Source organism: Eretmochelys imbricata, chromosome 24 (genome assembly GCF_965152235.1).
Source record: "Eretmochelys imbricata isolate rEreImb1 chromosome 24, rEreImb1.hap1, whole genome shotgun sequence".
Classification (NCBI taxonomy): domain Eukaryota; kingdom Metazoa; phylum Chordata; order Testudines; family Cheloniidae; genus Eretmochelys; species Eretmochelys imbricata.
The window spans coordinates 8163406-8191167 of NC_135595.1; the positions used below are offsets into that span (position 1 = coordinate 8163406).

Genomic DNA, 27762 nt, shown 5'->3' on the forward strand with positions numbered 1-27762 from the left:
GATCTCACAGAGTTGTTCTCTTATCTTTTTTTGTTCTTCTGATAAAGTTCTGTTTTTTTAAGAATCTGATTGGGGTTTTCAGGTCTTAAAAATCCAAGGTTGGTTTGTGCTCATCTTGTTTATTCTCAAGCCTCCCCAGGAAAGGGGGTGTAAGGGCGTGGGGGGATATTTTGGGGAAACAGGAACTCCAAGTGGTCCTTTCCCTGTTCTTTGTCTAAATCACTTGGCGGTGGCAGCATACTGTTCAAAGATAAGGCGAAATTTGTGCCTTGGGAAAGTTTTTAACCTAAGCTGGTAAAAATAAGCTTAAGGGTTTTTTCATGCAGGTCCCCCCATCTGTACCCTAGAGTTCAGAGTGGGGAGGGAACCCTGACAGGTGCTGTGTGGGCCTGGCTGAGGTTAGGACCCAGTGAGGTTGTGCTATGGAGGTGCAGCGTCTTTAGGCTCCTAGATTGGAACAAACCGAATGAAGGCTTGTCTACACTCAAAAGTTAAGTCAGATTAAGGTAGGGCATGAATTTAAATTGCAATGGCTATTCCCGAATAGAGACACTAATTCTGGCAGAAGAGTGCCTTATTTCCTTTGTAGCTTAATCCAGATTAAACTACAGCAGAACAAATTCCCTCAATCCAGACTCAGTGTCCACACAGGATGCTAATCAGGTACAGCTATTCCAGAGTAACTCCACAGGTGGACAAGCCCAGGCACCAAAATTGGGGAGCGGACAGGGAAGGGGGAGGATGGGCTTGGTCCTGACCCAGAACACGCTCTTCTGCCAGTGACCGGCAGGAAGGGAGGTTGTCGAGTCTCAGTCATCTCCAAGGGTGGCCGCATCCCCCAAAGACACTGCAGGTAGCCTGTTTTGGAGGCCCCAATGGTTGGAAGGAAAAGGCAGCTGGCCTCGAGACGTGCTTTGGGCATGGGTGAGACATCGGGGACTTTCACTTTTTAGTCTCCGTTGCCACCAAAACAACAACAAAAAACCCGACAGTCTTCACTGTTTATGTAGGACCGACCTAAAAACACTATGCCTGACTTGCAGAGGAGCAACTCCCACTGGACTTTAATTGGACTTGGAGTGGGGGGGGCCTTCAGGCCCCTGGGAAAGTCAGGCCCCCGGGAAAGTCAGGCCCCCCAACACTCTAAGCTCCTGGGTACTGGAGCAGCTACACAAGCCTCAGTCCTGGGACAGTTACCAGCAATGCCCCCCATGAATTAAAAACCACCATGAGTGATGCTGTGTTCTTTGCAAGAGGCAAAATGCCCCCCCTCCCATGCTGGATGGACAAAAAGATGGACATTCCCGGGGCGGGAGACAAACACCCAGCAGACTGCAGCCCAAGGGCTGGATCGAACAGACAAGCCCCAGAGACTGACATACAGAAAGTCGTCAGACCAGTCCTAGGGAGACAGATGCCCCATGAGCACATAGGAACAAGCCCCCAGCCCTAGAGACACCCCCCACAAACCATCACACCAGTACCCTAGGGAAAGACACTTTTATTTCCAAATGTCTAAGGCAGTGTTACAAATAACAGAGAGTAGAAAAGAGACTAAAACTCCTCAAGCCCGAGAGCGTAAGAGCAGGGGGACAGAGCCAGCCCCCTGGGAAGGCAAGTGCCCAGGTGCTTACCACAGAAGGTTCGTTAGTGTCCTGAAGGTTTGATCCTGATCCCATTCAATCCACGGGGTGGAGGCGGGGGACGTCACAGGATGATGAGGAGCGGGGCAGGGTTAACTAACCCATGGGAGCCACCCTGATCCCGGGTCCTAAATGTGCCCCTCCCCACTGCAGCTTTTCTGGGGAGGAGGCTGTCTGGAAGAGGAAGAGGGATTGGGCAGAACCAGCAAAGGACAGGAACAGGAGATGCCATTCCTGTGGGCTCGGCTGCTGCGGATATGGAACAGCCAGCGAGCATCTCGGTCCTGGCGCTGGGCTCTCTGCCTCTCCTAGGGGCAGGCAGCACCCCCTCTGCCCCGGCCAGCACTGGGATCCAGCCTGCAGTCACCTGGGAGCCGGCGTAACCGCGCTCCCCCGCACTCGAGCTGCAAGTCCCGCTGACTCCTGCATCACTCGGCGTCTCGCGAGCAGGAGAAGGGGCTCCGAGTACCTCCCCTGACCCAGCTAGGTGGCTGCTGATGCCAACGGGGTGCGATAACCACCATCCCGCCTCGGGTTGTTTTCCACAGGGTCTGGTTTAAACCCTCCCTGCTGGAGGGAGGACGGTGCCATGGCAGACAGGGCTAAGGGAAAGCTTTGTCCCAGCAGGGAATTTACATCCAAACCTTCCCCCTGCTCCTACGCTCTGGGCGCTTTACCCTGCAAATTATTTCAATGCACCCTGAAAACGCACTTCCTGCAGCTTGGATCGCGTCATTGGGCTGGAGAGAGTTTGGACCCGACAGATCCCCTCCCCCTGCAATCCACTTGCCCCCCGAGCCACCGCTGGCTCTGCCTCCGTGCCAATGCTGCCTTAGTTAATTAGAGCTGATGGCCTTGCCCACTGAATTCCCAGCGGGACCGCTGAGTGCAGGATCGGGCCCACCCAAGGGGAGACTACACAGGAGGGGGCAGGGGGGAAATTCTGCACTCGCCCAGCCATGAGAATCGAATCAAGGAGGCAGCAACTCATTGGCTAGCACCCTGGGGACCTTCTGCATCCTCCTGTCTGCGTCAAGGCCTTGCAGAGCATCTCTTGGCCCTCCAGCAGGAGGGGGACACACGGGCGTCCCGCCAGCTTTGTAAGTGCACCCCCTGCCCCAGAGACCCTGCACAGGCCGTTGCTCCTTAGTTGCACTGGATTCACGAGAGGCACCGGGCAGCTGCCTGGCACACTCGGTGGGTTAGCTGCCCCCGCTCGAGGGAGGCTGGCAGCTGCTACGTCGTGCCTGTTAAATAAGCCTCTGTGTTTTCACAGCATCACAGCTGCTTCTATCTGTGGATCCCAAAACGTGTGAGGAAGGAGTGGGTGAACTGGTACCATCACCCCCTTTTCTCCCCTCTGCCCCTGCTATATCCGATGGAGAAATGGAGGAACAGGGTAGGGAAGCAACTTGCCCCAGCATCCCACAGCGAGTCAGGGTGAGAGCTGGGAATGGAACCCAGGAGTCCTGGCTCTAAGTCCCCACCAGCTCTAATCACTGATCCCACTCCCCCCCGAGAGCTGGAAAGAGAACCCAGGAGTCCTGGCTCATACTCACACCCCCACCCTCCGCTAAGCTCTAGATCCTACTCTGCTCCCAGAGCTGGGACTGGAACCCAGGAGTCCGGGCTCTGATCACTGAACTCTCTGCCTCTGGGAGAGGAGAGCACTCGGTATCTTTGGGGAGAGCTCAGAGGTACGAGGTACAGCTGAGGGCGTCGGGGGTGAGGAGAAACTGCAGCCAATGCACAGCCCGGCTGGACTCCGCCCTGCACGGTCCCTCCCGCGCTGCGATGCACAGGCCTGGGAGATGCCAGCAGCACGGAACGAGGTTTCACCCCCGCAGCGCGGGAGCCAGGGCTGGGTTCTTCGGGAAGCGGGTCCCGTGCTGGGGAGGGCGGGGGCCGGGGGAAGCGGAGGCGAGGCGAGCCCCACCGAGGCTGTTGTCTGGGAGTCTTCACGGTGACGCGGCAGGACCATGGGAGGGCGAGGGGTCCGAAAGCAGCAGGCAGGGGGGCGAGCGGCTCTAGAGCAGGACACAGTCCGACTCCTGCTTATGTCTGTGCCTGCGTTCACCGGCCAGCCGGCCGGCCGGCTGAGCTCTCCCCTGAAATCAAGGAGACGAAAAAGCAGCTGCTACCTTCAGCGATCTCAGGGTGCTTTTCAGACCAGTCCCATTCCCGCCCCCCGCCTCCCGCCCCAATATCCTCTCCTAGGAGGAGGCGATGGAAGCAAAGAGAGGGGGAGTGACTTGGCACGTGGCCTTGGCGCAGCCAGGGTTGGAACCTGGGGGTCCTGGGGCCAGCCCCCTCTCTAATCATTAGGCAATACTCCTCCCAGAGCTAGGCATCTGAGTCAATGGGCCCCAGTTTCCAGGTCTCCCCCCTGGCACCCTCCACAGGCTTGGGAACAGAAGCCAGGCGCCCGGCTTCACTTCCAGGCTCCAGTCGCTGTCCCGAGAGATGCAGCTGCTGCAGGAGAGGCTTTGGAGTTAGATTCCCATGCAAAGCCACAGATCCCTGATCCGCCCGCTGCCACGGAGCAAAGGCCTGCGGGCCGCGGCTAAGCCGTGGCGAGGAGGAGACAGAATTGCACAGGACAAAGTCGCTGTCCCAGCGCCACCGAGAGTGACCGGCGCGTCGGCCCCACACAAGGGGGAAGACGGGCCTGACCAGAAGAGGGATGCTCGGGCTGAGCTGGGCAACTCCTGGGTGGGAGGGTTAAAGGGAGGCTGGAATGGACCCACCCTGCCCCACCAGGCACGGGGCACGGGTTTGAGTTTCCCTCGTCCTAGCCACAGCACCCCCTGCTGGCTGGTCTCGGAGCAACGCTGACAGGCTCTCCAGGATCCCGGAGGAAGCAAGGTCCTCATGGCAGGGGAGTGGGAGGGGGCTGCAATGTATTCTGGGAGGGAGGCCAGGGCCCATTACCTGCGCGGGAGGCGCTGCTGGCTGCTGGTGCTGCTGGTATTCCTCCTGCTGCAGCTGGCGTGCAAGCTCTAGGTCGCTCAGGGCAGAGGGGCCCTGCTGCTGTTGCTGCAAGGACAGGGCGATCATGTAGTCCTGGGGGCAAGGGGGGGTGGTGGGGAGAGACGTGGTCAGTGCTGGGACTCCCAGGGAGCGAGACACACGGAAGAAGAGATCTCATACCCCAGAGGGTCCCGAAGCCCGACACTAATTGTGCACATACAGGATCACTCGCCCAGCACTGGGAAGCAGCCACCTCTGGGGAGCAACGCCGCAACCTTTTAGCGACGGCGCTGCAAAACGCTTGGAGGCAGGAACGAGAGACAAGTCGCTGAAGGGGTACGTCAGTCTCAACAGGCCTCTGCACGAATTCACTTAGCAGTGATTATCGGGGGGCGGGGGGGGGTTTGGAAGGCTCGGGGGCTCTGGGCTCGGTCACCTGTCCACAGTGACCCCCCTGCCCAGAGGTTCTATCACCCTCGCTCTACAGGGTGTGTGGGGGGGAACGGAAGCTCAGAGGGGTTACGAGACTCAGAGCCACCCAGAGAGACCCTGAGCTCCTATCTCCCTCACTGACCTCCCAGGAGGCCTGGCTCCCAGCGTCACCCTGCTCTAACCACTAGACTACATTGCCCTAAAGATAAGGATCCTGCTACAGTAGATACCGATTCCTGGAGGTGATACATTTCAGTCAGAAGAGCAGGGGAGCTACAAATTCCATTCTCTAGGCCACATATCCTGTCTGGAGCTGGAAAGAAAACCCAGGAGTCCCAGCTCCCAGTCCCCTTTGCTGTAACTACTAGGCCACATTCCCCTCCTCTAGCTGGAAAGGAACCCAGGAGTCCTGAAGCCCAGCCCCCTCTGCTCGAACCGCTCAGATATGCTACTGTAACTAACCACCTCCCAGCGTAGTCGGGCCTCTGCTGAGCCATTTGTTTCCTACCTGGTCCACCTGCCTCTGCTCCTGGGGGGAGCTGCCGGCCGCCTCCTTCCCCAGGGTGTGGCTCAGGTGGAACTCGGCGTCACAGAAGCAGCTGTCCCCATCCACGTTGTGCAGGCTCTCCCAGGTCACCTTCTCCTCCTGCAGGAAGCCCTGGTCCGTGACCAGCAGGTACAGGTGGCCCTGTGGAGAGATGAGTAAGAGACAGCGTCCCCTTGAGAGCCCTCAGAGGGTGGGCAGAGCGGCAGCCTGTGATCCACTAGGGCACAGAGACAACAACCCCTGGGGACGTCGCAATCAAGGGGAACCATCACCCCACCTCTAGTGGGGCACACAAGCCTCCATGCAAGGCAGGAAAGGAACCTAGATGGGAACCTGGGAGGCAGTGACCAAGAGATGGTCAAGTTCAGGATCCTGACACAAGGAAGAAAGGAAAACAGCAGAATACGGACCCTGGACTTCAGAAAAGCAGACTTTGACTCCCTCAAGGAACTGATGGGCAGGATCCCCTGGGAGAATAACATGACGGGGAAAGGAGTCCAGGAGAGCTGGCTGTATTTTAAAGAATCCTTACTGAGGTTACAGGGACAAACCATCCCGATGTGTAGAAAGAATAGTAAATATGGCGGACGACCAGCTTGGCTTAACAGTGAAATCCTTGCTGCTCTTAAATACAAAAAAGAAGCTTACAAGAAGTGGAAGATTGGACAAATGACCAGGGATGAGTATAAAACTATTGCTCGGGCTTGCAGGAGTGAAATCAGGAAGGCCAAATCACACCTGGAGTTGCAGCTAGCAAGAGATGTTAAGAGTAACAAGAAGGGTTTCTTCAGGTATGTTAGCAACAAGAAGAAAGTCAAGGAAAGTGAATGAGGGAGGCAATCTAGTGACAGAGGATGTGGAAAAAGCTAATGTACTCAGTGCTTTTTTTGCCTCTGTCTTCACGAACAAGGTCAGCTCCCTGACTACTGCACTGGGCAGCACAGCATGGGGAGGAGGTGACCAGCCCTCTGTGGAGAAAGAAGTGGTTAGGGACTATTAAGAAAAGCTGGACGAGCACAAGTCCATGGGGCCGGATGCGCTGCATCCAAGAGTGCTAAAGGAGTTGGCGGATGTGACTGCAGAGCCATTGGCCATTATCTTTGAAAACTCATGGCGATCGGGGGAAGTCCCGGACGACTGGAAAAAGGCTAATGTAGTGCCCATCTTTAAAAAAGGGAAGAAGGAGGATCCTGGGAACTGCAGGCCAGTCAGCCTCACCTCAGTCCCTGGAAAAATCATGGAGCAGGCCCTCAAGGAATCAATTCTGAACCACTTAGAGGAGAGGAAAGTGATCAGGAACAGTCAGCATGGATTCACCAAGGGCAAATCATGCCTGACTAATCTAATTGCCTTCTATGATAAGATAACTGGCTCTGTGGATGAGGGGAAAGCAGTGGACGTGTTGTTCCTTGACTTTAGCAAAGCTTTTGACACGGTCTCCCACAGTATTCTTGCCAGCAAGTTACAGAATTATGGGCTAGATGAATGGACTATAAGGTGGGTAGAAAGTTGGCTAGATTGTCGGGCTCAACGGGTAGTGATCAATGGCTTCATGTCTAGTTGGCAGCTGGTATCAAGTGGAGTGCCCCAAGGGTCGGTCCTGGGGCCGGTTTTGTTCAATATCTTCATTAATGATCTGGAGGATGGTGTGGATTGCACCCTCAGCAAGTTTGCAGATGACACTAAACTATGAGGAGAGGTAGATACACTGGAGGATAGGGATAGGATACAGAGGGATCTAGACAAATTGGAGGATTGGGCCAAAAGAAATCTGATGAGGTTCAACAAGGACAAGTGCAGAGTCCTGCACTTAGGACGGAAGAATCCCATGTACCGCTGCAGACTAGGGACCGAATGGCTCGGCAGCAGTTCTGCAGAAAAGGACCTAGGGGGTTACAGTGGACGAGAAGCTGGATATGAGTCAACACTGTGCCCTTGTTGCCAAGAAGGCCAATGGCATTTTGGGATGTATAGGTAGGGGCATTGCCAGCAGATCGAGGGACGTGATCGTTCCCCTCTATTCGACATTGGTGAGGCCTCATCTGGAGTACTGTGTCCAGTTTTAGGCCCCACACTACAAGAAGGATGTGGAAATATTGGAAAACGTTCAGTGGAGGGCAACAAAAATGATTAGGGGACTGGAACACATGACTTATGAGGAGAGGCTGAGGGAACTGGGATTGTTTAATCTGCGGAAGAGAAGAATGAGGGGGGATTTGATAGCTGCTTTCAACTACCTGAAAGGGGGTTCCAAGGAGGATGGACCTAGACTGTTCTCAGTGGTAGCAGATGACAGAACAAGGAGTAATGGTCTCAAGTTGCAGTGGGGGAGGTTTAGGTTGGATATTAGGAAAAACTTTTTCACTAGGAGGGTGGTGAAACAGTGGAATGCGTTACCTAGGGAGGTGGTGGAATCTCCTTCCTTAGAAGTTTTTAAGGTCAGGCTTGACAATGCCCTGGCTGGGATGATTTGATTGGGGATTGGTCCTGCTTTGAGCAGGGGGTTGGACTAGATGACCTCCTGAGGTCCCTTCCAACCCTGATATTCTATGATTCTATGAAAGGGTTAATGGGCTACTGCAGGCCCAAATAGAGACATTGGGGAAACTGAGGCACGGCTGCCACAAATGCTGCAACAGGCCATAAAGGGCTGTGATGGGGCAGCAGCTGTGCCTCAGTTTCCCCAGTGTCTCTATTTGGGCCTTCAGTAGCCCACTAACCCTTTCCTGCCTTGTGTGGAGCCTCCCCAGCTACAGAGCCCACATGTGCAAATGCACGCACCAGCGGTTATGGAAGGCAGAGGTGTGGGTGGAAGGGGCCGGGCTGACCTGGTGCTTGATCATGGTGCTGAAGTGGTTGTTTCTGAAGAAGACACTTAGTTCCCCCTCTTTGACCGCAGCCGTGAGCTCGCACAGGCCGTGGTAGGTCAGCTGGGTGGCTGTGGACTCCAGGAACTGCTCGGCGATCAGGCCTGGGGCGGAGAAACAAGGCGTCAGGTGGGGTGCGGGCATGAACTGGGGGGTTAGACCGGCGCTCAGCGTGGGTGCACCGATGATGGGCGTGAAACCGGTTCAACTTGCGCCTACGAATTTACCGACAGTAGCTAAACCGATTTACCAAACCAGAGAGACACAAGGCGGGACGGAAACCAGCGACACAGGGAAGGGAAGTGACTTGCTCAGCGTCAGAGCAGGGAACAGAACCCAGGTCTCCTGAGTCCCAATCCAGCACCCTACCCACTGGGCCACTCTGCCTAGCAACGCACAGCTTGGGAAGCGAACAAGCTGCAGCCTCACCGAGCAGCGGTAGGAAAACGCATGGGGGGGCTGAGCGGGAATACCTTTGGGGTGGGGGGCAGGTGCTCTGCTGAGCAGCGGTTTAACTCCCTCCACGCCCGTAGAGGAGTCAGCGTTTCTCCAGGCAGCCAGGGAACGGCTCGGATGCCTCGTCCCCAGCTAAACCTCCTGGCGCAACCCGACGGCCTGTTTGTCTGATGCAGGTGCAACGTAACAAAGGCAGGTCGGGAGAGAACAGGGTTTCAGAGCAACCTGGCAAGGCCTTAAACGGAAACGCAGCCAGGCGCGGGGTGGCTCCTCCCTGAGCTTTTCCCACCTGACGACACTGGGTGGGCTGGTGGAAATGGGGTGGGGGGTGGAGTGTCCCTTAACTGCAGCACCCCCGCGCTCAGCACAGCCAGGCCTCTTAAAGGGTCGGATGCACATCCTCTGATTCCCTGGGGAACCCCAGTTCCTCGCTGCCCATGACCAAGCCTGTATCCTGGCTATTCTGCACTCTTCCACTGGCACATGGGGGGGTCCCCTGAAGATGGCACAGGCTCCCATAACTCCTGATTAGGGGAGACTGTACCCACCCCCGTACCAGTGCAGCAGTGAATCTGGCCACGCCGTTTACCCCACTGCAGATCTGAAATCGCTTCCCTCATCAGGCACCTAATGGGGGCGGAGTGCCCTCGTTGTTCCTCCTCTGTTAACGATGTAAAGAGCCCCCAAAAGGCCAGGGGAGCTCTAGCACCCAGGAGGTCCCCCCAGCCGAGGTTTGGGGGAGGGGAGTTGAGCTCTCCAGGGAATGGGGATTTACCTTCGGTGACCAGGTTGGGGTCGCTCGAGTGCTTGCAGGTGATGATCTTCTCCACCAGCTGGTTGTAGCTCAGCTTGCCCACGGCCTGGGCCGCGTCCGGACTCTGGAGCAGAAAGGGGGTGGAGGGGGAGAGGAGACGGCCCAAGGAGCCCGGGGAGGGCTCCAGAGAGGGCTTTTTAAGCAGAAGGGAAAGCCCAGGCCTGACCGGTCACTACCCTGCGGCCCCTTTGCGCCCGTGAGGACGGTGCACGGGGAGTTTAATGCCCAGGCAACCTGCCCCTCCGCCCCACAAGGGGACGCTCCCCTCAAGCAGAGCCAGCCCTGCCCCCACTCCAGGGGTTCTGGCACCGTCCTGTGCTCTGGCTATCCATTGCCTTGCAAAGCCCCATGGGGGGCCAAAGAACCAGAGGTGCCAGTCAGGGCCATATGGGTGCCCACTGCCCCTGCACTGGGGCGGTGCAGGCCGCCTGCCCTCTGTGCCACTGCCAGCAATGGGGCAAACCTGCCCTGGTGTCTCCATTGGTCTTTTAGCTGCACCTTTGGTTTTACGTTGTAAATGAAAGAGTCAGGAGACTGGGGCCCCTGATTATTCCCAGATCTGGGACAGCCGGGCCACCACGCTGCTCCCCTGCCCCCACCTCTCCTGGAAGAAGGCACCCCATCCTTCTGTATGGGGAGAGCTCAGCCACAGTAGCCCGCTCCATCCTTGGCTCTCTGCTGGGCAGCCAACGAGGGCAGCTATTATGTTGGTGGCCTTTTTGGGGTGCAATTCAGACACATCTGCTTTGAAAACGGGACCAGAGCCCTGCTCAGGTCACTCAAACAGCCCTGGGGGGCAGAGTGCTTGGTCACTACCAGCCCGGCTGGATTCAAACTGGCAGCCGACGGGGAAAGAAAGCCTTGCTCTGTTGAAGCCCACAGGAATTTTGCCATCGGCTTCAGCGAGGCCAGGATTTCACCTGCAAAACCCCCGACCCACCCACTCACCCTTGTGTCTCAACATTGGCCCAAACCCTGGCTCTTGGTCCCAGAGATGTTTCTGCTCTTCTCCCACTATCTGGGGGCTGGGCTCGACTTCCTTCTGCAGTCGGGGCCGAAGCTGCCGTCAGCTTGGCCTGACCACACAACATCGCAGAGACAGAATGCACCATCTCCTGCCCAGTTAGACTGGCACCTCCCATGGACCGTCCCCTCCGTTCTTGGAGCGGACGTGGACGCGTGTCACCCCGCTGGGTGGAGTGACGGCCCTTGAACGTGCTCCAAACTCTTCATTTTTCCCCCAGACGTTCCCAGCTACCAGCAGCCATAAGAAGCTGAATTAAGAAGCTCTGGACAGACTTCAGCTTTGTCAATTCCTAAAAACCCCTCTGAGTTTACACCTGCCTTTGTCCTTGCTCATATAATAACCATAATGCCATCCAGCTCTTTCCGACTGCTCTTTCATCAGCAGATCTCACAGCACTTTGCAATGGGAAAACTGAGTCAAGGGGCGGGGACATGACTTGTCCAAGGTCACCCAGCAGGGCAGTGGTAGAGCTGGAGATGCAACTCAGTGCTACAAGGACCGGTCGAGTGCTCTATCCACTAGATCACACTGTCTCCCCCTTCCCTGCTCCACCCCCTCCACACACTGGCTCTGGCTTGTATCCATTCAACGCACAGGGTGGACTTTACAACAATGGCACTCACCTGGGGGTCCACCAGCCAGCCGTGGTACAGCGGGACGTTCAGGAGGTCAAAGACGATGCACTCCGGGGTGTACTCGAAGTCAGAGACGCCCGTGAACCTCACGTTCACGTCAAGCCCCGTGGACAGTTTGGGCAAGACCATCATGGCATCGTTGACGTTCTGGAGTTGGGAAAGAGAGAGGAGAGCACCTTGTGTAGATAGGAGACAGAGGAGCGGTGGCAAAGGAGGGGCTGGGATTCCTGCTTTCCTCCTATCCCTGCCTTGTTGGTCTCTTACATCCTGTTGTCACATCGTTCATAAGCACTCCAGAGTGGGAACCGTCTCTCTGTGACTTGTCCGTGCAGCACCCAGCACAACGGGGCCCTGATCCTCGGCAAATGTTCCTAGCGGTAACGACTGGGAGTCGGGACTCTTGGGTTCTCTTTCTGGCCCTGGCCACTCACTTCACCAATCTGTGTCCTCCCAGCGCAGGGACCGTCTCTTGTGAGGCCAGCACAGCGTCCAGTACAATGGGGTCCCAATCCTGAATCGGGCACTATAACTTAAATACTTCCTAGCCCGGCAGCTATGAGACTCAGTCACGACTTGTCCATGCAGAGACATTAACCAGAGGAGCCATTCCAGAATCGCTCCCCGTGTGGGCACTCCACTCCAGAACACGAGTCACTCTGCCCTAGAACAATCATCACACTTCCAAAGCGGAGTAATTATTCTGGAATGTCACTTTTATTCTGGAACTGAGCATCCACAAGGAGAGCTCCTCCAGGAGAGCTTCTATAGCACTAGTTGAGTCAGTCAATTTCCTGGTGTAGACAAGCCATTAGTGCTTGCAAAATGCTTTGAGCAGAGGAAAGGCCAGCCTGGATCAGACCTGAGCCCACCTACAGCCCAGTATCCCAACTCCCACAACGGCCAGCTCCAGATGCCTTCGAGGAAGGTGCACAAACCCCACAGGAGGCAGACGTGGGATGACCAGTCTCTCCGAACAGCTCCTCCTAGCCCCTTCAGAGATGGATTTCAACCCTGAAGTTCTATCTCCCTTCCAGTGCTCATTTAGTCAGCACTAACTATTCTAGTTTTGGCTATACTTGTTCTCCATATGGACACCCAACTCCTCTTTGAGACGTGCTATATTTTTGGCCTTAGTGGCCTCCAGAAGCAAGGAGTTCCACAGGTTAATCACACATCTCCTTTTATTATCTCAGAATTTACCACCTTTTAATCTCCTCAACTGTCCTCTTGTTCTCATATAAATGAGAGAGAACAGAAGAGCCTGCTCGACATTCTCTGTCCCATTCATCACTGCATATGCTTTTACCGTGTCTCCTCTTATTTGCCTCTTCCGTAAAGGTAAAACAATCCCAATGTTTCCAATCTCGCTTCATTGGAGAGTCTTTTCAGGCCTCCAGTCATTCTTGCTGCCCCTCTAAACCCCAGGCTAGTTCTGCCCTATGCTTTTGGGGCTGGGGTAGCTGGAACAAGCTGCACAGCTGATCAAAATCCAGACAAGATGCTCATGTGGGATGGAGGACACAGGTCTGAAAGGGGCCTTCTGGCTCGCTGAGTCCACAGTCCCTTCTAGCACAGACAACCCTGCCGCGGCAGCCCGTTCAGAAACTGATCAAGCTCCATCTTCAGACTAGTTAGGCCACTTTCCCCTCCTATTGGAGGCTGGTCCAGAACCTTCCTCCTCTGGTGGCTACAAACCTGCTTTTAATTTCCAGCCTCCGTTGACTCCTGGCCAGTTTAATCCCCATTTGTCCTTGGGCCAGCGCTCTCCTTTAGCTTCAATGGCTCCTCTCCCTAGTGGAAAGGGCCGTAGAAGCAGAAGGTATCCTTAGGGTAGACGCAGCTCTGAAATTGCACTCAATCAACTATTCTGCAACTTATCTAAGCAGGCATCTATCTGGCCTTCACCAGCAACAAATGTGAGTGTGGATTTTTTTTAATCCCTATAACCCAGATGGAAAGTGTTACCTAAATAACTTTTATTTATTTTATATCAGGGCTGGCCAAATTTACTGACCCTCCGAGCCGCATAGAACAATCTACAGAAGTTCGAGAGCTGGGGCATAACTGCCGGAGCTCGGGGCTGCTGCCCTGCGGGAGGCACTTACCGGGGCTCGGGGCTGAAACCCCATTCCTGCTGAAGCCCCGAGCCCCGGCAGGCACACTCCATGGAGCGGAAGCCCCGAGATCATCCTCCTCACTGGGCAGAAGCCCCTACCCAACCACCCCGCTGCAAGACAGAGGTCCTGAGCTCGCCCCACAAGTCTGGTAGGTGGAGAATGGGGGGAGCACTGGGGGCTCTGTGAGCCACACACTAATTTCAAAAGAGTCCCATGTGGCTCGTGAACCATGGTTTGGTCACCCCTATTTTATATAGACACACAGATTGGGGTTTTTGTTTGTTTAAATAGATGGAGAAACTGAGGCACTGGGTAGATTAAGTGGCTCGCACAAGGCCATCAACTGGGCCAATGGCAGAACAAGTCCCTGTCCAGTGCTCTAACTTCTCGACTACTCTTGATAGCTACACAGCTCCCAGATTTGCAGGTTCCTTTGCAACATGTGAGGCCTCTCCCCCTCACAGTGGGGCTGCAGTTCAGGATGACAGGATAGGCATTTTTAAACAGGGTTCATGTTGGAGCCCTGCCGCCCGGACCTCCCTCGATACTCTGCAGAAGGAGGGGGTGGATCCAGACGGTCTCACCTGCTGAAAGTTGAGCTGCAGCCCTTCCGAATTCTCTTGGGGTTTGATGGATAAGATGCAGTCGCCTTTGAGACAAGAAAACACCCAGTCCCGATTACTAATGGATGGTACTTACCTAGTCCCCCAATACTGTAATACCTGGGCACCATTCTCTAATGTTTTTATCCTCACAGCCCCCCCGTGAGCCAGAACAGGGCTATTATCCTCATTGTACAGATGGGGAAACGGAGGCACAGAGAGGCTAAGTGACTTGACCAAGGTTACACAGGGAGTCTGTGGCAGAGCCAGGAACTGGAGTATCCTTTTTGCCTCTAGGACCAGGGCAAGGGCTTGGCCTATCCCTGGGCGTGGGCTGGATCTAGATTATGGTCAAGATGGCAAGACGACGATTCCTGCACAGGCTCAATTTGATGGCTCTCTGTCTAGCCCTGCAGCATGGTCCTCATGGGATCAGGGGATGAAGACTGGGATGGAGGCGGGTGTGGGGGGGAACAGAACGGACACACACTAAATGCAGCCTGTTTCCCATTTGTGTTTGGGGCAGGGAAGAAAGGCACCCACACAAGCAGGCAGGAGATAGCATTAAGGGTCCAGTCCTGCCTTCTTCTTTGTGTACCTATGTCATAACCATACAGATAAGAGTAGCATAAAATCCCTCCTTTACCTGTAATGAGTTAAGAAGCTCAAATAACCTAGTTGGCACCTGCCCAAAAGGACCAATAAGGGAAGAAGATCCTTTCAAATCTGTGGGGGGAGGTTTTGTTGTGCTCTCTTTTGTTGTGTGTTCTCTCGGGACAAAGAGAGGGACCAGGCAGGAAAAAAAAACCCTCTCCTAAAACCCTACCTGAAATAAGTATCTAGATTACAAAAATTATAAGTAAAGCAAGGAAATGCGTTAGATTATCTTTTGTTTTAGCTTGTGAATTTTCCCTATGCTAAGAGTGAGGTTTATTTCTGTTTTTTGTAACTTTGAAGTTTTGCCTAACGGGGAATCCTCTGTGTTTTAAATCTTATTACCCTGCAAAATTACCTTCCATCCTGATTTTACAGAGGTGCTTCTTTTACTTTTTTCTTTATAATAAAGTTCCGTTTTTAAGAATCTGATTGGGTTTTAGTGTCCTAAACACCCAAGAGTCTGGTCTGTGCTCACCTTGTTTACCTATTTGGTTGGTATATTATTCTCAAGCCTCCCCAGGAAAGGGGGTGAAGAGGCTTGGGGGGATATTTTGGGGAAACAGGAACTCCAAGTGGTCCTTTCCCTGAATCTTTGTCTAACTCACTTGGTGGTGGCAGCAATCCCATCCAAGGACAAGGAAGAATTTGTGCCTTGGGGAAGTTTTTAACCTAAGATGGTAGAAGTAAGCCTAGGGGGTCTTTCATATGGGTCCCCACATCTGTACCCCAGAGTTCAGAGTGGGGAGGGAACCCTGACATGGTGGCAGCGAATGGGATCGTTTTGAACCAGAAGCACAGACCTGATGATTTTAAAAGAAATTTTTCTTTTGGCTGATTGAAAACCAGGGAGGGTTTTTTTGTTGTTGTTTTTGTTTTTTAAGCTGAGAGCAGCTGGAGATTTTTTCTTTACCTGGAGGCAGAGGAGTTAAGTTACAGCAAGGGAATTTATAAGCTGATTCCCCCCCTCCCCTTTCTAGCTCTCGGGTTAGGGTAGGCTAAGCGCAGGAAGGCTAGGATGATGGAAAGTGAGGTCCAAAAGAAACTAGAATTAGCCAGATTCGAAGCTGAAGAGAGACAGAAAGAACATGAAAGACAGATGGCCTTAAAATGCTTGGAGTTGGAAGCAGAGGAGAGGAAACAGGCAAAACACTTGGAGACAGAAATGGAGACAAAATGCTTGGATACGGAGTTAGAGCTGAAGTGCTTAGATCTGGAAAGGGCTAAGCTGGGTCTACCAGATAACCCTAACAATCCTTCTCCAGGTGCCGCTCCCCATTCCAAAAAATTCCCTACCTACAAGGTAAGTAATGATACAGAGGCCTTCTTAGAAAATTCTGAAAGAGCCTGCCTTGGGTACAGCATCTCTACAGACCAATATATGGTGGAGCTGAGGCCGCAGCTCAGTGGACCCTTAGCAGTGGTGGCAGCAATCCCATCCAAGGACAAGGAAGGATTTGTGCCTTGGGGAAGTTTTTAACCTAAGCTGGTAGAAATAAGCTTAGGGGGTCTTTCATGCGGGTCCCCACATCTGTACCCCAGAGTTCAGAGTGGGGAGGGAACTCTGACATGGTGAATTCCCAGAGAAGCTGATGGGAATTTTGAGCACCCCAGGAACACAGGATAGTTCCAGGAAGCCCAGTGCCCTCAGGTGCTCTCCTGAATTCACCACTTACCGAGATGCGCCATCAACTCGTCTGACGTGATCACTTCCTTCTGGGGGGAGAGTTTCACCTGCAGACAGACGGAAGGTGGGGAAGTTAGTGAAGGACCCTCTCTCCCAGCACTGCTTTGACCCTCAAGGCTTCCCCTTGAATCAGGGCACAGCGATAATCAATACCAATAACATCCTTACGCAGATTAGCCATGCCACATGAGATGGTCCAACTAACCCGGTAGCCCCGCTTCAGCCATATTGGGGTCAGACACTTGGTCCATCTAGTCTGGCTCCTGTCATACTGATTCAGACCATTAGCCCTCTTAACCCATTATCCCACGTTGGGAAACCCACATCGCCACCAGCCAACACTGGATGTTTCAGAAGATGGCACTAAAACAACCACCTCACCATAAGGTGGACTTTTCATCCATCAATTGCTAAACACCTTCCCACACTGCATCAGTCTTGTTACCCGTTTGACAGATGGGAAAACTGAGGCACATAGAGAGGCAGTGACTTGCCCAAGGTCATAGAGCAAATCAGAGGCAGGGTTGGGAATAGAACCAGGTCTCCTGAGTCTCAGGCCCTGATCTACTGGGCCATGCTACCTATCAACGCTGCACAGAGGTAGAAAAATCCTTCCTGACCGCTGCGGTAGCCAGCAGGTGCCTTGAAGCATGAGACTTGACTACACTTATTTTTACCGTAACGGCAGACGCATCCCAGGATACCAAAACCCACTGTGAGTCTTTCCACGCACTTCAGGGGGCTGGCTCTGACCCCGAGATGAGAAGAACCCTGACAACGGGAGTTCAGAGCGCAAATGCTTCAGCGACTACAGAACAGTTCTGCAGCAACAGCAGCTCGGCACGCATTCCCCATGCATGCACTGAGAGGGACCATGTCCTCCCAGGGGTCGCTGGAGAGAGCACACAACAGCAGATAGCTAGCATCAGCCCTCAAGTCCCCCCCTGGAGCAGGTTTCCCCAGTGTCCTGGATACTTATCTGGGTCCCGTTGTATCTGAGCACTTTATAGCCCAAGCGCCTGTGTGGGGCTGGGCTATTATCCCCATTTTACATCTGGGGAAACTGAGGCACGGAGATGCTAATGATTGGCCCAAGGTCTCTCAGAGTCTGTGGCAGAGCAGGGACTTGAACCTAGGTCTCCCCAGTACTAGGTCAGTGCCCTAACCCTCAGGCCATCCAACCTCTCAGTACAAGTAGCCTCCTCTGTGCCACTAGATAACAGCCTCTCACATGAACTACATTAGATCTCTAGGTCCTTACCGCCCCCTCCTCGCACCCAGCACACCTGCTCTGAACAGCAGTACTGGGCCTCCCCTAGCTCCCACCTACCTTCCACTGCAGGAACAGGATGTTCATGATGGCCAGGAGTGGGCAGGGCCCGTTCTCACACTGGGTGATGATGGGTGTCCTCTCCCCTTTCCAGCTGATCCACTTCACGCAATAGAAGTCAGGCTCGGTCTCGCCGGCTGGGGGCCGGGCCTTGGTGGCATCAGACGCCTGCTCTGCGGAGCCTGGGCTAGGGCTGGCGATGGGGTCATCCGGTGGGGAGGTGACCCCTCCCGCTCGGATGCTCCCGCTTGGGGGAGGCTGCTTCTCTTTGGGGTCCGCCCTTCCTTCTGGCTCCCCACGCTCCAGCCACTTGGCTTTGTCACTGGGCCCTGCTCTTGGGGACGGATCCTTCCTTGGGGTGTCCTCATGCTCCTGGCCTGCGGCCTGTTGGCAGCTCGAGCTGCCCTGCCCAGAAGGAGCCTCCTCACTGTGCGTTACCGCAATCCCCTTTGGGCTTTCTGGCTCCTGCCCATTCAGCATGCGGCCCTGCCCTGCTGCAGCCTGGGTTCCATCCTCCATGCCGGCAGCGTCCTCCTCTAGCCCCAGAGGGGCCTGGCAGATTTCAGGTCTGGTGACTTCTGAGTTTACATCGTCCCCTTTCGTGGCCATGGGATCCACCTGCTCAAGTCGGGGCTCCATCTGGCCCAGACAAAACCCCTTCCGCAGTGCCCCTCGATGTCCTTAGTACATTCACCGGGGCAGAGAGCAGATCACGCAGGCTGGTCCCTCTCTGGTAACAAGCTCCAGCTGCAATCCCGGTTCACTTTCCGCTGCAGTCTGACTCTGTCGCGTATTTCGCTCCCGTCCCTGACTCTACAAATTCTCACGGAAGCCAATTCCACTGAACACGACTGGAGGGGGGTAAGCAACAACCACACCTGCTTCTGGAAAAGAAAAAAAAAAAAAAATCCCCACGTCTCAACCTAGCCTTTACAAACCCGTCAAGTCCGTCCAGTAACAATCAAGGACTATGTTTCTTTCAAGGATATAAAAATAGTATGTTTTAAGCAAAACAAACTCTTATTCATTGATCAGGTTCAGAGCTCTTTCCTCTTCCTGTCTATTAATTTAGATTCCCCATTAAATTTGTTCAAATTAATAAAAAAAAGTATATCTAAAAAGAATAAGATTATAATAAATAGCTCCTTTTAAAACAGTCTAATTCTTGTTCCAGAATCGATTTAGTGCTGCTTGGTCAGTCCAGGGTATTTAAAAAAAAATAAAAATCTTTGTTAGGCACTTTGAGGTTTCTATGAAAGTTGGTTTTTTAAAGGTCGCCCCCTCCCAAAAAACCTGATTCCAAACTGATGCCTGGCCTATCCCTTATCAATCAATTTCCTCAAGGCAAATTAATCCCAATCCCTCTTCCTTTCATGTTTTAAATTCAGTTACTCAGCACTGATGAAATGCAATATTCCACCTGCTCTGTGTGCGTATACTTTGGATAATTATAGCCCAAGATCACCTTTAAAAATAAAAAAGGTGTCTGCAACTGGCTTCTCAATGCTTTTCAGGGTGTAGAAAAGTAACAATAATCTAGAAAGAAGGGGAGAAATTTTAACTCAAAACAAAACAAAGACAGAACAACTAGCTTGCAAAACAGGCCTGACGTAATTATAGAAAATGTATGTTCCCACCTCCCGCAATCTATAGAGCAAAGATTTTCCTACAAAAAGTATTTTTAAGTCATGAAATAAAAAAAGCAAAGTCAGTGGGGTTGTTTGGCTAATTCTTGCCCTATCAGTGGTCTGGAATCTCCTGATTCCTCCCAATTCTTTACCTAAAGTCCTTTTCTCTCTAGCCTTGAGGTTATGTCAACAGAGCAGAGGGCTGGTGCTTTCTTATCTTGTTTTGACCTGATCTGTAGATCTTTCCACCTAGTGCGTTGACTTGCCTTTCCAGTTTTTCTCCCGTAGCTGTTTTTCTCCCGTAGCTGTTTTTCTCCCGTAGCTGTTTAACTGGGTTGGGGCATTGGCAGCATTGTCAGATGGAGCTCCAGTAGGAAGACTCCTCCTTGTTCACTGAACAAACACACAGAGGAGAAGAGAAAGAGTGAACTAATAATTCCATTATGAGATTTCCAGTAATCGTTACAGGTCAGCTCATTTGCAGCTGGACAGACACACACCTAATGGATATCAGCTTTGCTTGGCACACAGCAATACAGGCCAGGACTTTCCAGCAACCCGTGTTTTTTTAGGTGCCCAGCTTCAGATGCCTTAAGGGGACCTTGTTTATCTAGGTCCTTTAAAAAGTGTCTGAAGTTGGCTCCCCAGAAACAAAGCCAGCAACATCAGTCCCCTTTTGGAAATCTTGGCTGCATTTCCCGTTTCCGGGCCTTTTTTCCATGCTGATCCCTAGAGCACTGATTCCCTTCCCCATCCCAAACCAACTGCTTCAATTCATTCAAATCCCCCTGCTGTAGCAGGTACAAATTCATCACAGGCAGAGTGGCATAATGGAGAGTGCCCTGGCCTAGGAATTTGGAGAGCTGGGTTCTATTCTCAGCTCTGCCACTGGCCTGCTGGGTGACCTTGAGCAAGTCACTGCCCTGTTCTGTGCCTCAGCTTCCCCACCTGTAAAATGAGGATAATGAGACTGACCTCCTTTGAGATTTACTGATGAAAAATACTAGGGATTATTATTACATGCCTCCGCTGAGTATCCAAGAGATTTAATCACCTTAATCCTTATTCTTCCTCACACCCTCCCCATAACCCCCCCAAATTTATGGCTCTCACTTTTCATATCAAGTCTGAAAGCAAATGAACTGTAAACCCTCCAAGGCAGGGTCAGTGGGTAGATTCTTACAGGGAGACCTTTCAGAATCCTACTCCGGCCCTTTTTGTTTGGTATGGAAGTTGCTTGGCTCACGTGAAGCACAGAAAGAAAGAAAGAAAACCTCTAGCAGCAACAAAAAATACACACCCAGCCAGAAAACAGCACTTAGGGCATGTCCACACACACCACTTGTACCATCTTATACCTGTATAAGTATAAAACAGTAACACCCCTCCAGTGTGGATGCAGTTCCAGCCATTCATCGATTCTAAGGCCAAAAGGGACCACTGTGATCACCTCTAGTCTGACCTCCTGCATAGCACAAGCCATAGGACATCCCTGAATTAATCCCTGTTTGAACCAGAGCAGATCTTTTAAAAGGACATCCAATCTGGATTTTAAAATGGCCAGTGACGGAGAAGCCAACATAGAGAAGAGGTATAAGCTATCCCAGTGTAATGTTTATACTTGTATAACTGCGTTCACACTGGGGGACTGGACTGGTATAACTATATCAGTTAAAAAAAAAGATCCCCCCCGATATAGTTAAGGCTGTGTCTACACTAGAGAACTTTAGAGAGCTTACGACACAGCCGTAAGCTCACTCATGTAGCTGCTCTATGTTGATGGGAGGGAGCTCATGCTACCACTTACGCCGGCGTAACTTATGTCGCTCAGGTGGGCGGCTTAAGTTTTGCTGACATAAGCGGTCACGCAGACATAGCCTCAATCAGTCCAAAAACCTGTGTGTAGACCAGGCCTTCTAAGTTAAAGGAATGATGCCAATCAAATGCATGCAGCCAACACCCTCCCTTGCTTTAAACCCCTCCTTAAGGCGCACTTCCAGAAACCAATCATGATGCAAAGTTAACGATATGCTAGGTAGGTGGCCCGTTAGCACCTCATTAACATCTTGGTCATTTATCATTTAGGCACACAAACCAGCTGTATGGTTCCTTAGCTAAGCCCTGGTCTACACACCAGAGAGAGATCTTAAGGCAGCTTACATCAACCTAACCCTGTAAGCCTACACCCTAAAATGCAGCTCCCACTGGTGTAACTCGCCCACAACACCAACTTAATAACTCCACCTCCGCAAGAGGCGGAGCGCTTAGGTCAAGGTAGTTAGGTTGATGCGGTATCAGTGTAGACACTGCATTGCTTACATCGCCTGTTGCTACTTTTCAGAAGCCGTGCCACAATGCCCCGCACTGACAGTTAAATCGCTGCAAGCGCTCCTGGTGAGGACACAAGGAGCGTACCACGCACGTGCAAAAGCAGTTTAATTACTCTGGTGGCTGTACATCAACATAACTCAGCTCGCCTTCATTTCGTAGTGTAAACTTGCCCTAATAGAGTCTGCCATGCGTGCCACCCATCTTCCCCACACCCTTCTGTCTGCTCTGCGCCCCGCCGGCACTTCTCCACATTTAAACCCTGATCCTGCAGAGACTTAACAAACATGCTTAACTTTATATACTGCAAGCCCCACCGAAGTGGGTGTATTGAGATTGAGCCATTGGCTTCAGCAGGACCACGCCATACTTGGAGGTCATGGGCTCAGCGCAGGAATCAGTGGGCGAAATTCTATGGCCTGTGTTATACAGGAGGTCAGACTAGATTACCATAATAGTCCCTCCTACCCTTAAAAATCTAGGACTCTGAACTGTAATATCTGTAGGGCAAAGACTGTCTTATATTTGTATAGAGCCCAGCACCCTAATAATAATCATAGCTCTCAGCTGGCTCTTTTCAACAGTAGATCGCAAAGCACTTTACAGAAGAGGTCAGATAGGGAAACAAAGGCACAGAGAGGGGAAGCCACTTGCCCAAAGCCACCCAGCAGGCCAGGGGCTGAGTCAGGGGCTGAGTCAGGAGCAGAATCCAGGTCTCTTGAGTCCCAATCCAGAGCACTACCCACTAGCCCACACTACTGGGACCCTGCTCTTGATTTGGCCCTCTGGGTGCTGTTGAAATAAAAAAACAAACAAACATAACAATAATTATTGAGTGAAACAAAGATGCCTTATACCGGTAGGGTTTTATTTGCCTTCCCACACAGGAACAGCTATCCCAGGATACTGCACCTCTCTACCAACATAACCATGTCCACACTAAGGTTATGTCTACACAACACACTTCTGGCGGTCAGCGATGCGAAGAGCTGCGATTCCTGACTGAAACAGCTGTACCAACAAAAGGCCCTAGGGCGGACACAGTTGTGCAAGCAACACTGCGCTTTTCCTGGTCTCGCTTGTTTTGCTCCGGGCAGAGGCTGGAATAAGCTGTACCAGCAAAAGTGCAGTTTTGCCAGTATACACAGGCCCCGTCTACACTACAAACTTACGTCAGCATAACTACATCACTCAGGGGTGTGAAAAATCCCCCCCCGCCCCGAGTGATGCAGTTATACCGAGCTAGCCCTGGGCGCAGACAGCGCTGTCGGCGGGACGGCTTCTCCCGTTAACACAGCTCCCGCCTCTTGCGGAAATGGATGAACGACGCCGACGGGAGAAGCGCTCCCAATGGCGTAGCAGCATCTCCACTGATGCGCTACAGAGGCTTTGGTGCAGCTGCAGCTTTTAAGTGTAGACCTGCCCGCGGCATCCGCTGCAGGAGTGCTTTGTTGGTACAGTATACCAGTATAAGAACGGCCATACTGGGTCAGACCAAAGGTCCATCGAGCCCACTATCCCGTCTTCCGACAGTGGCCAGTGCCAGGTGCCCCAGAGGGAATGAACAGAACAGGGGATCATCAAGTGACCCACCCCCTGTGGCCCATTCCCAGCTTCTGGCAAACAGAGGGTAGGGTCACCATCCCTGCCCACCCTGGCTAATAACCATTGATGGACCTATCCTCCATTAATTTATCTAGTTCTTTCTTGAATCCTGTTATAGTCTTGGCCTTCACAACATCCTCTGGCAAGGAGTTCCACAGGTTGACGGTGCGTTGTGTGAAGAGTATGGCTACACCGGCTGAGCACCGTAGACATGGGCTTGGAGTGGGAGGTTTACTGCTTTATAGTGAAAAAAGAAAAAGGAGTACTTGTGGCATCTTAGAGACTTACAAATTTATTTGAGCATAAGCTTTCATGAGCTACAGCTCACTTCATCGGATGCATTCAGTGGAAAACCAGGCCAATGGGGGCTGCGGGAAGCAGTGCGGGCCAAGGGACATGTTGGCCGCCCTTCCCGCAGCCCCCATTGGCCTGGAGCAGTGAACCACGGCCAATGGGAGCCGCGATCGACCGAACCTGCGGACGCGGCAGGTGAACAAGCGGCGGATCGGCTTTGAGAACCACTGTTCTAGGCTCTTCCCACCTCCTGATGACATGAGCAGCACTAAAGCCTTGGCAGTCAGCTGTTGACGGCTCCATCAGATGGGGATGAAGAACTACAACCAAGGCTCAGAGCTGCAACAGGCCTGAAAACTTGCCTCAGTCAGTCAGGTCTACTGATCTGATTCACACGAGCAGAACGGAAAAAGCGACCGTGTAAAATTTGCCCTTTTCCAGCTACAGCCACAGCTTTAAAAAAAGAAAAAAAAAAGAGGAAAGTCAAGTCATTTCAGCCCAGATCCAGGAAAGCGCTTAATCACATACTAAACTATCAGCACATCCGTAGTACCACGGAAGTCAATTGGAACGGTTCCTGTGCTTAAAAGTTAAGCACATGCTTAAGTGCTTTGCTGGATCAGGACCAGAGAAATTTAAAAGCACCCTTAAAAGCAGCCAGGATACATTAAAGCTTCCTCTATTTGCATGCTGAGTACATAGGGGATTCCAGGGAGAAAGGAGAGTGGTGAAGAGTTGCCAGCTACAGTGCTTTGGAAGCCAGAGTACCCTGCATTGGTAGAAAATGATACGGACGCAGCTGTGAATTCTGTCTTGCCATGGTAATTCACTGCCAGCTCCCTTAATGCCAAATCACGAGCGGTAATGGAGTCTGTTGTGACAGATTACAGAGAGACAGGATCCAGGCGCCCACCATTCACGACAGAAGCATCCAGCTTCCACCTTATTCTCTGCAGTCTAATGTCTGAAAACAAGCTTTCAAAGCCACCTGCAATTTAGGCACCATCTGACCCCTCCTCCGCAACCTCTCTGCCGAGACTAAGGATTGAATGGGTCACGTACATGAGCTTCCCCTTTGGGGGACCCCTCCCCAGACCAAGGTTGAGGCACATTGGCAGTGGGAGAATTGGTGGGGGTTACCTGCCTTGCCAGTGATAGAGGGGACTTGAGATCGGAGACTGTCAAGCCAGCCCTGTTGCCAGCTGGAAATGCTCTTGCTTTAAGAGTATATATCTGATGTTTCTTCCCAAGGAAAATACGATCAGAACATTTGCAGTCACGGTCCTGTCACCAGTCTTGCCTGCCCCAGGTATTAAAATAAATAAAAGTCACTAGTCAGGATCCTAAAGAAATCACGGATTTGTTTTGGGTTTGTTTTTGTTTTTTAATATAGATGTGGGGTTCTTTCTATTCACTTCTCGGCCTCTGAGAGCACTGGCCATTATTTGTCTCCTTGTGCTCCCCTGTCTGAAGTATCCATCTAGTCTCTCTTTTCTTATAGTTTTCTCAGACTAGAAGCTCTTTGGAATGGAGGTCCTCTTTTTGTTCTGTTTGTACAGCACCCTAGCACAGTTCGGTCCTACTTTATGACTATAATACAAGTAATAACTGAGCCTTCAGGTTTCATGTTTTCAATCTTTTCTCCACCACCACCGGGGCTAGACACTTTAAAAAAAGGAAAGTTGCAATTCTCCCACACCACATGACACCAGGAGCTGGGGCTGTAAGAAACACATCAAATATCACAAGACTTGCAACAACAAAACAAAAAATTACAAGAGATGGCAATGTTGTGCTCCAGAATCTCACATTCCTTCCCTGGGCCACTCCCCGGAGCTGTCAAAACAGCCATTGCATCACAGCCGACAGAGACAACTTATCAGAAGTGAAACCCTGAGAAAACACTTTTCACCCAAATTCCTCCTCAGCCATAGTCCACTAGATTGTGTCACTTGCTTATTTCCGTGCTCAGTCTTAAATGGCTAGCAGGCATAGAGTCTAGTGGGGAGAGCAGGACTCCTGGGTTCTATCCCCATCTCTGTCACTGACTTGCTGTAGCCCACTGGGTAAACCAATCCCAGCTTTATGCCTCAGTTTCCCCACCTGTAAAATGAGGATAACAGCACATACCATACCAAAACACATGCGGGGGTGGGAGGGGAGAGGGGGAAGAGAGGAGGGCTTTTAAATGCAAACCTTATTCAGTTAAAAGTTTTGTGACAGGTAAGAACGGTCGTTTACTTTGTACAGGCAGCAAGCAATTTGCTCTGCAAGCCCTCGGACGAGAACACAGATTAGAATCAGAGCTGGTGAAATCATGGGGCTGGATGGGACTATGGCACTGCATTGAAATCAGAGTTGCACCCATTTATTCTGGCGGTGAATTTGGCCCCAGGATAGAAAGGGTTAAGTCGGCAAGGCCTGGGTGGAAAGGGGAAGGGGTCTCCGTTGCCACATGAGAAGCTGGCTTCAAATATCTAGGCCTCAGGACCTAGATGCCACGGGGATGGGAGCTCTATAAATAGCTACAAAAAGGGAGGGCTGACCTTTTTACTGGTGTCCTGTAGGATCATCTGAGGGGACAGAGTCATGGGGACCGCAAAACAACGAAGAGAGCTCGCGTGCCATTCTCCGTGAGAGATGGGTTTAAGAGAGCAGCTTTTAAACAGGCAAACTAGGGTGATCCATGGCACCCATCCCCTTCCCAGAACAGGAGCCGCTTCTGACTGCAAATTACGGGTTTACGAGCTTAGCCTGGAGTGACCCAGTTTCTTAACTGGGGTCCTGTTGTCTGGGCTCTCAGCAGCCACCACGGCTTGCGTGGCTCTCCCGGGCACACTCAGCATGGACTCTCTGAGCCGCTCCCTCCTCCGGGATCCCACGCTCCAGCGCAGCACAATAAAAGGAGCATCTGCGAAGGAGATGGCAGGCCTTAGGCCGGAACCAGAGAGCAGCCAGGGTCCCAGCAAACTTTCCACACTGGATTCATTGCTTAGTGAATTCAGGCAGCCGCTGCCAGGAGGTTGGATGCCACCCAGGCAAAGTTTCCCCCCTGCTTTGGATAACTTCTCCAAGCCAAGTCACAAGCCTCTGGCTCCACCCCTCCTTGTGTCTTACCACATAACAATCTTTTCTCAAGCTTTGCAACACACACACATGCAAAGAGACGCTCCCAAGCTTGTCCATTAATTGTAGGAACACCGCACCCTAGGTGGCTGGGCATTTGTTCCATAATCGTCCTGAGTTCCCTTTGCAAACAAGCCACCAGCAAACCCCAGAGAATGGTTCTGAGCAGCAAAGCATTGAGGCTGGGTCTGCAATGCTTCAGAAGCGGGGGAGCATGCTGCTCTTGGAGGAAGGGGCAAGATGGGTTTGCCCATATGGGTGCCCCCTGCCGACATTAAAAGCAAAGCTTTTACACCATGCAAACAGACACTGCTTGCTCTGGGGATGAGGGAAGTGGCCTGCAGCAGGTTTAGCACTTACAGGAGAGATTATTAGCTCTTAAGAACAACCCCAGTCCCCCCCCCCACCCCAATATTTTATTACAGTGCACCAGCCAAACTGAGTCAGCCACCCCTGCCCCAAAGACAGCCAGCAAATGAGTTGTCGCCTTGCGGCTCCAAACAACCCCCCTAAATTACAGCTGTGACAGTGATCACAACCCACTGATTAGCCCCCTCCCGCACACATACACCCTCTGCAAACTCCCTTCCTCAGCAGCCATATTTCTTTCACAGCTGGCATCTGTCCCACTCCCCACCACGCAAGCCGCGGTGCCTCCAGATTTTTACCTGGCATGGGGGTGCATGTAAAAGTTTCTTTGCAGACTTCACTCTGACGCTGCTTCAGGGCAAAGAACGACTTTTCCTCACCCTCGTCCTGTTGTCAGCACTGCGCTGCTCTCCCGTCCCCTCCCCTCTTAGTGCTCATGTAAATGCAACTAATCCAGATTCTCCTATGACTGTGCTAAATCCCTGTATCTTTCCTCCCCCGGACATATAGATGCATGCAAGCTCTCCTGCCTGCATGGGGTGCCCCAAACATCCCTGGAACTCTCTGAGACTACTTTGCTGCCTTCTCTAGGAAGTTTTTTATTTTTTATTTTTTTCTCCCCCCCTGGGTG

At 52.3% G+C, this 27762-nt stretch overlaps 1 protein-coding gene across 6 annotated transcripts; it reads right to left on the reverse strand.

Moving 5' to 3' along the window:
• Positions 1 to 1483: 1483 nt before the first annotated feature.
• MINDY1 (MINDY lysine 48 deubiquitinase 1) lies at positions 1484 to 27761 on the reverse strand. Of its 6 annotated transcripts, XM_077841105.1 has the most exons (12): positions 27431 to 27761; positions 26183 to 26547; positions 19676 to 19802; positions 17782 to 18665; positions 16441 to 16498; positions 14093 to 14157; positions 11380 to 11538; positions 9691 to 9793; positions 8421 to 8563; positions 5554 to 5733; positions 4575 to 4706; positions 1484 to 3751 (listed from the first exon to the last, which is right to left on the reverse strand). In XM_077841105.1, exons 4-12 carry the CDS (start codon positions 18418 to 18420, stop codon positions 3671 to 3673), a joined length of 1560 nt encoding a protein of 519 aa, XP_077697231.1. In that variant the 5' UTR covers positions 18421 to 18665; positions 19676 to 19802; positions 26183 to 26547; positions 27431 to 27761; the 3' UTR covers positions 1484 to 3670. The 6 variants fall into 6 exon arrangements, with proteins under 6 accessions (XP_077697231.1, XP_077697234.1, XP_077697230.1 ...); XM_077841108.1 differs by lacking the exon at positions 26183 to 26547 and having other exon boundaries at positions 4575 to 4679; XM_077841104.1 differs by lacking the exon at positions 26183 to 26547.
• Between the last annotated feature and the right edge of the window lies 1 nt (position 27762).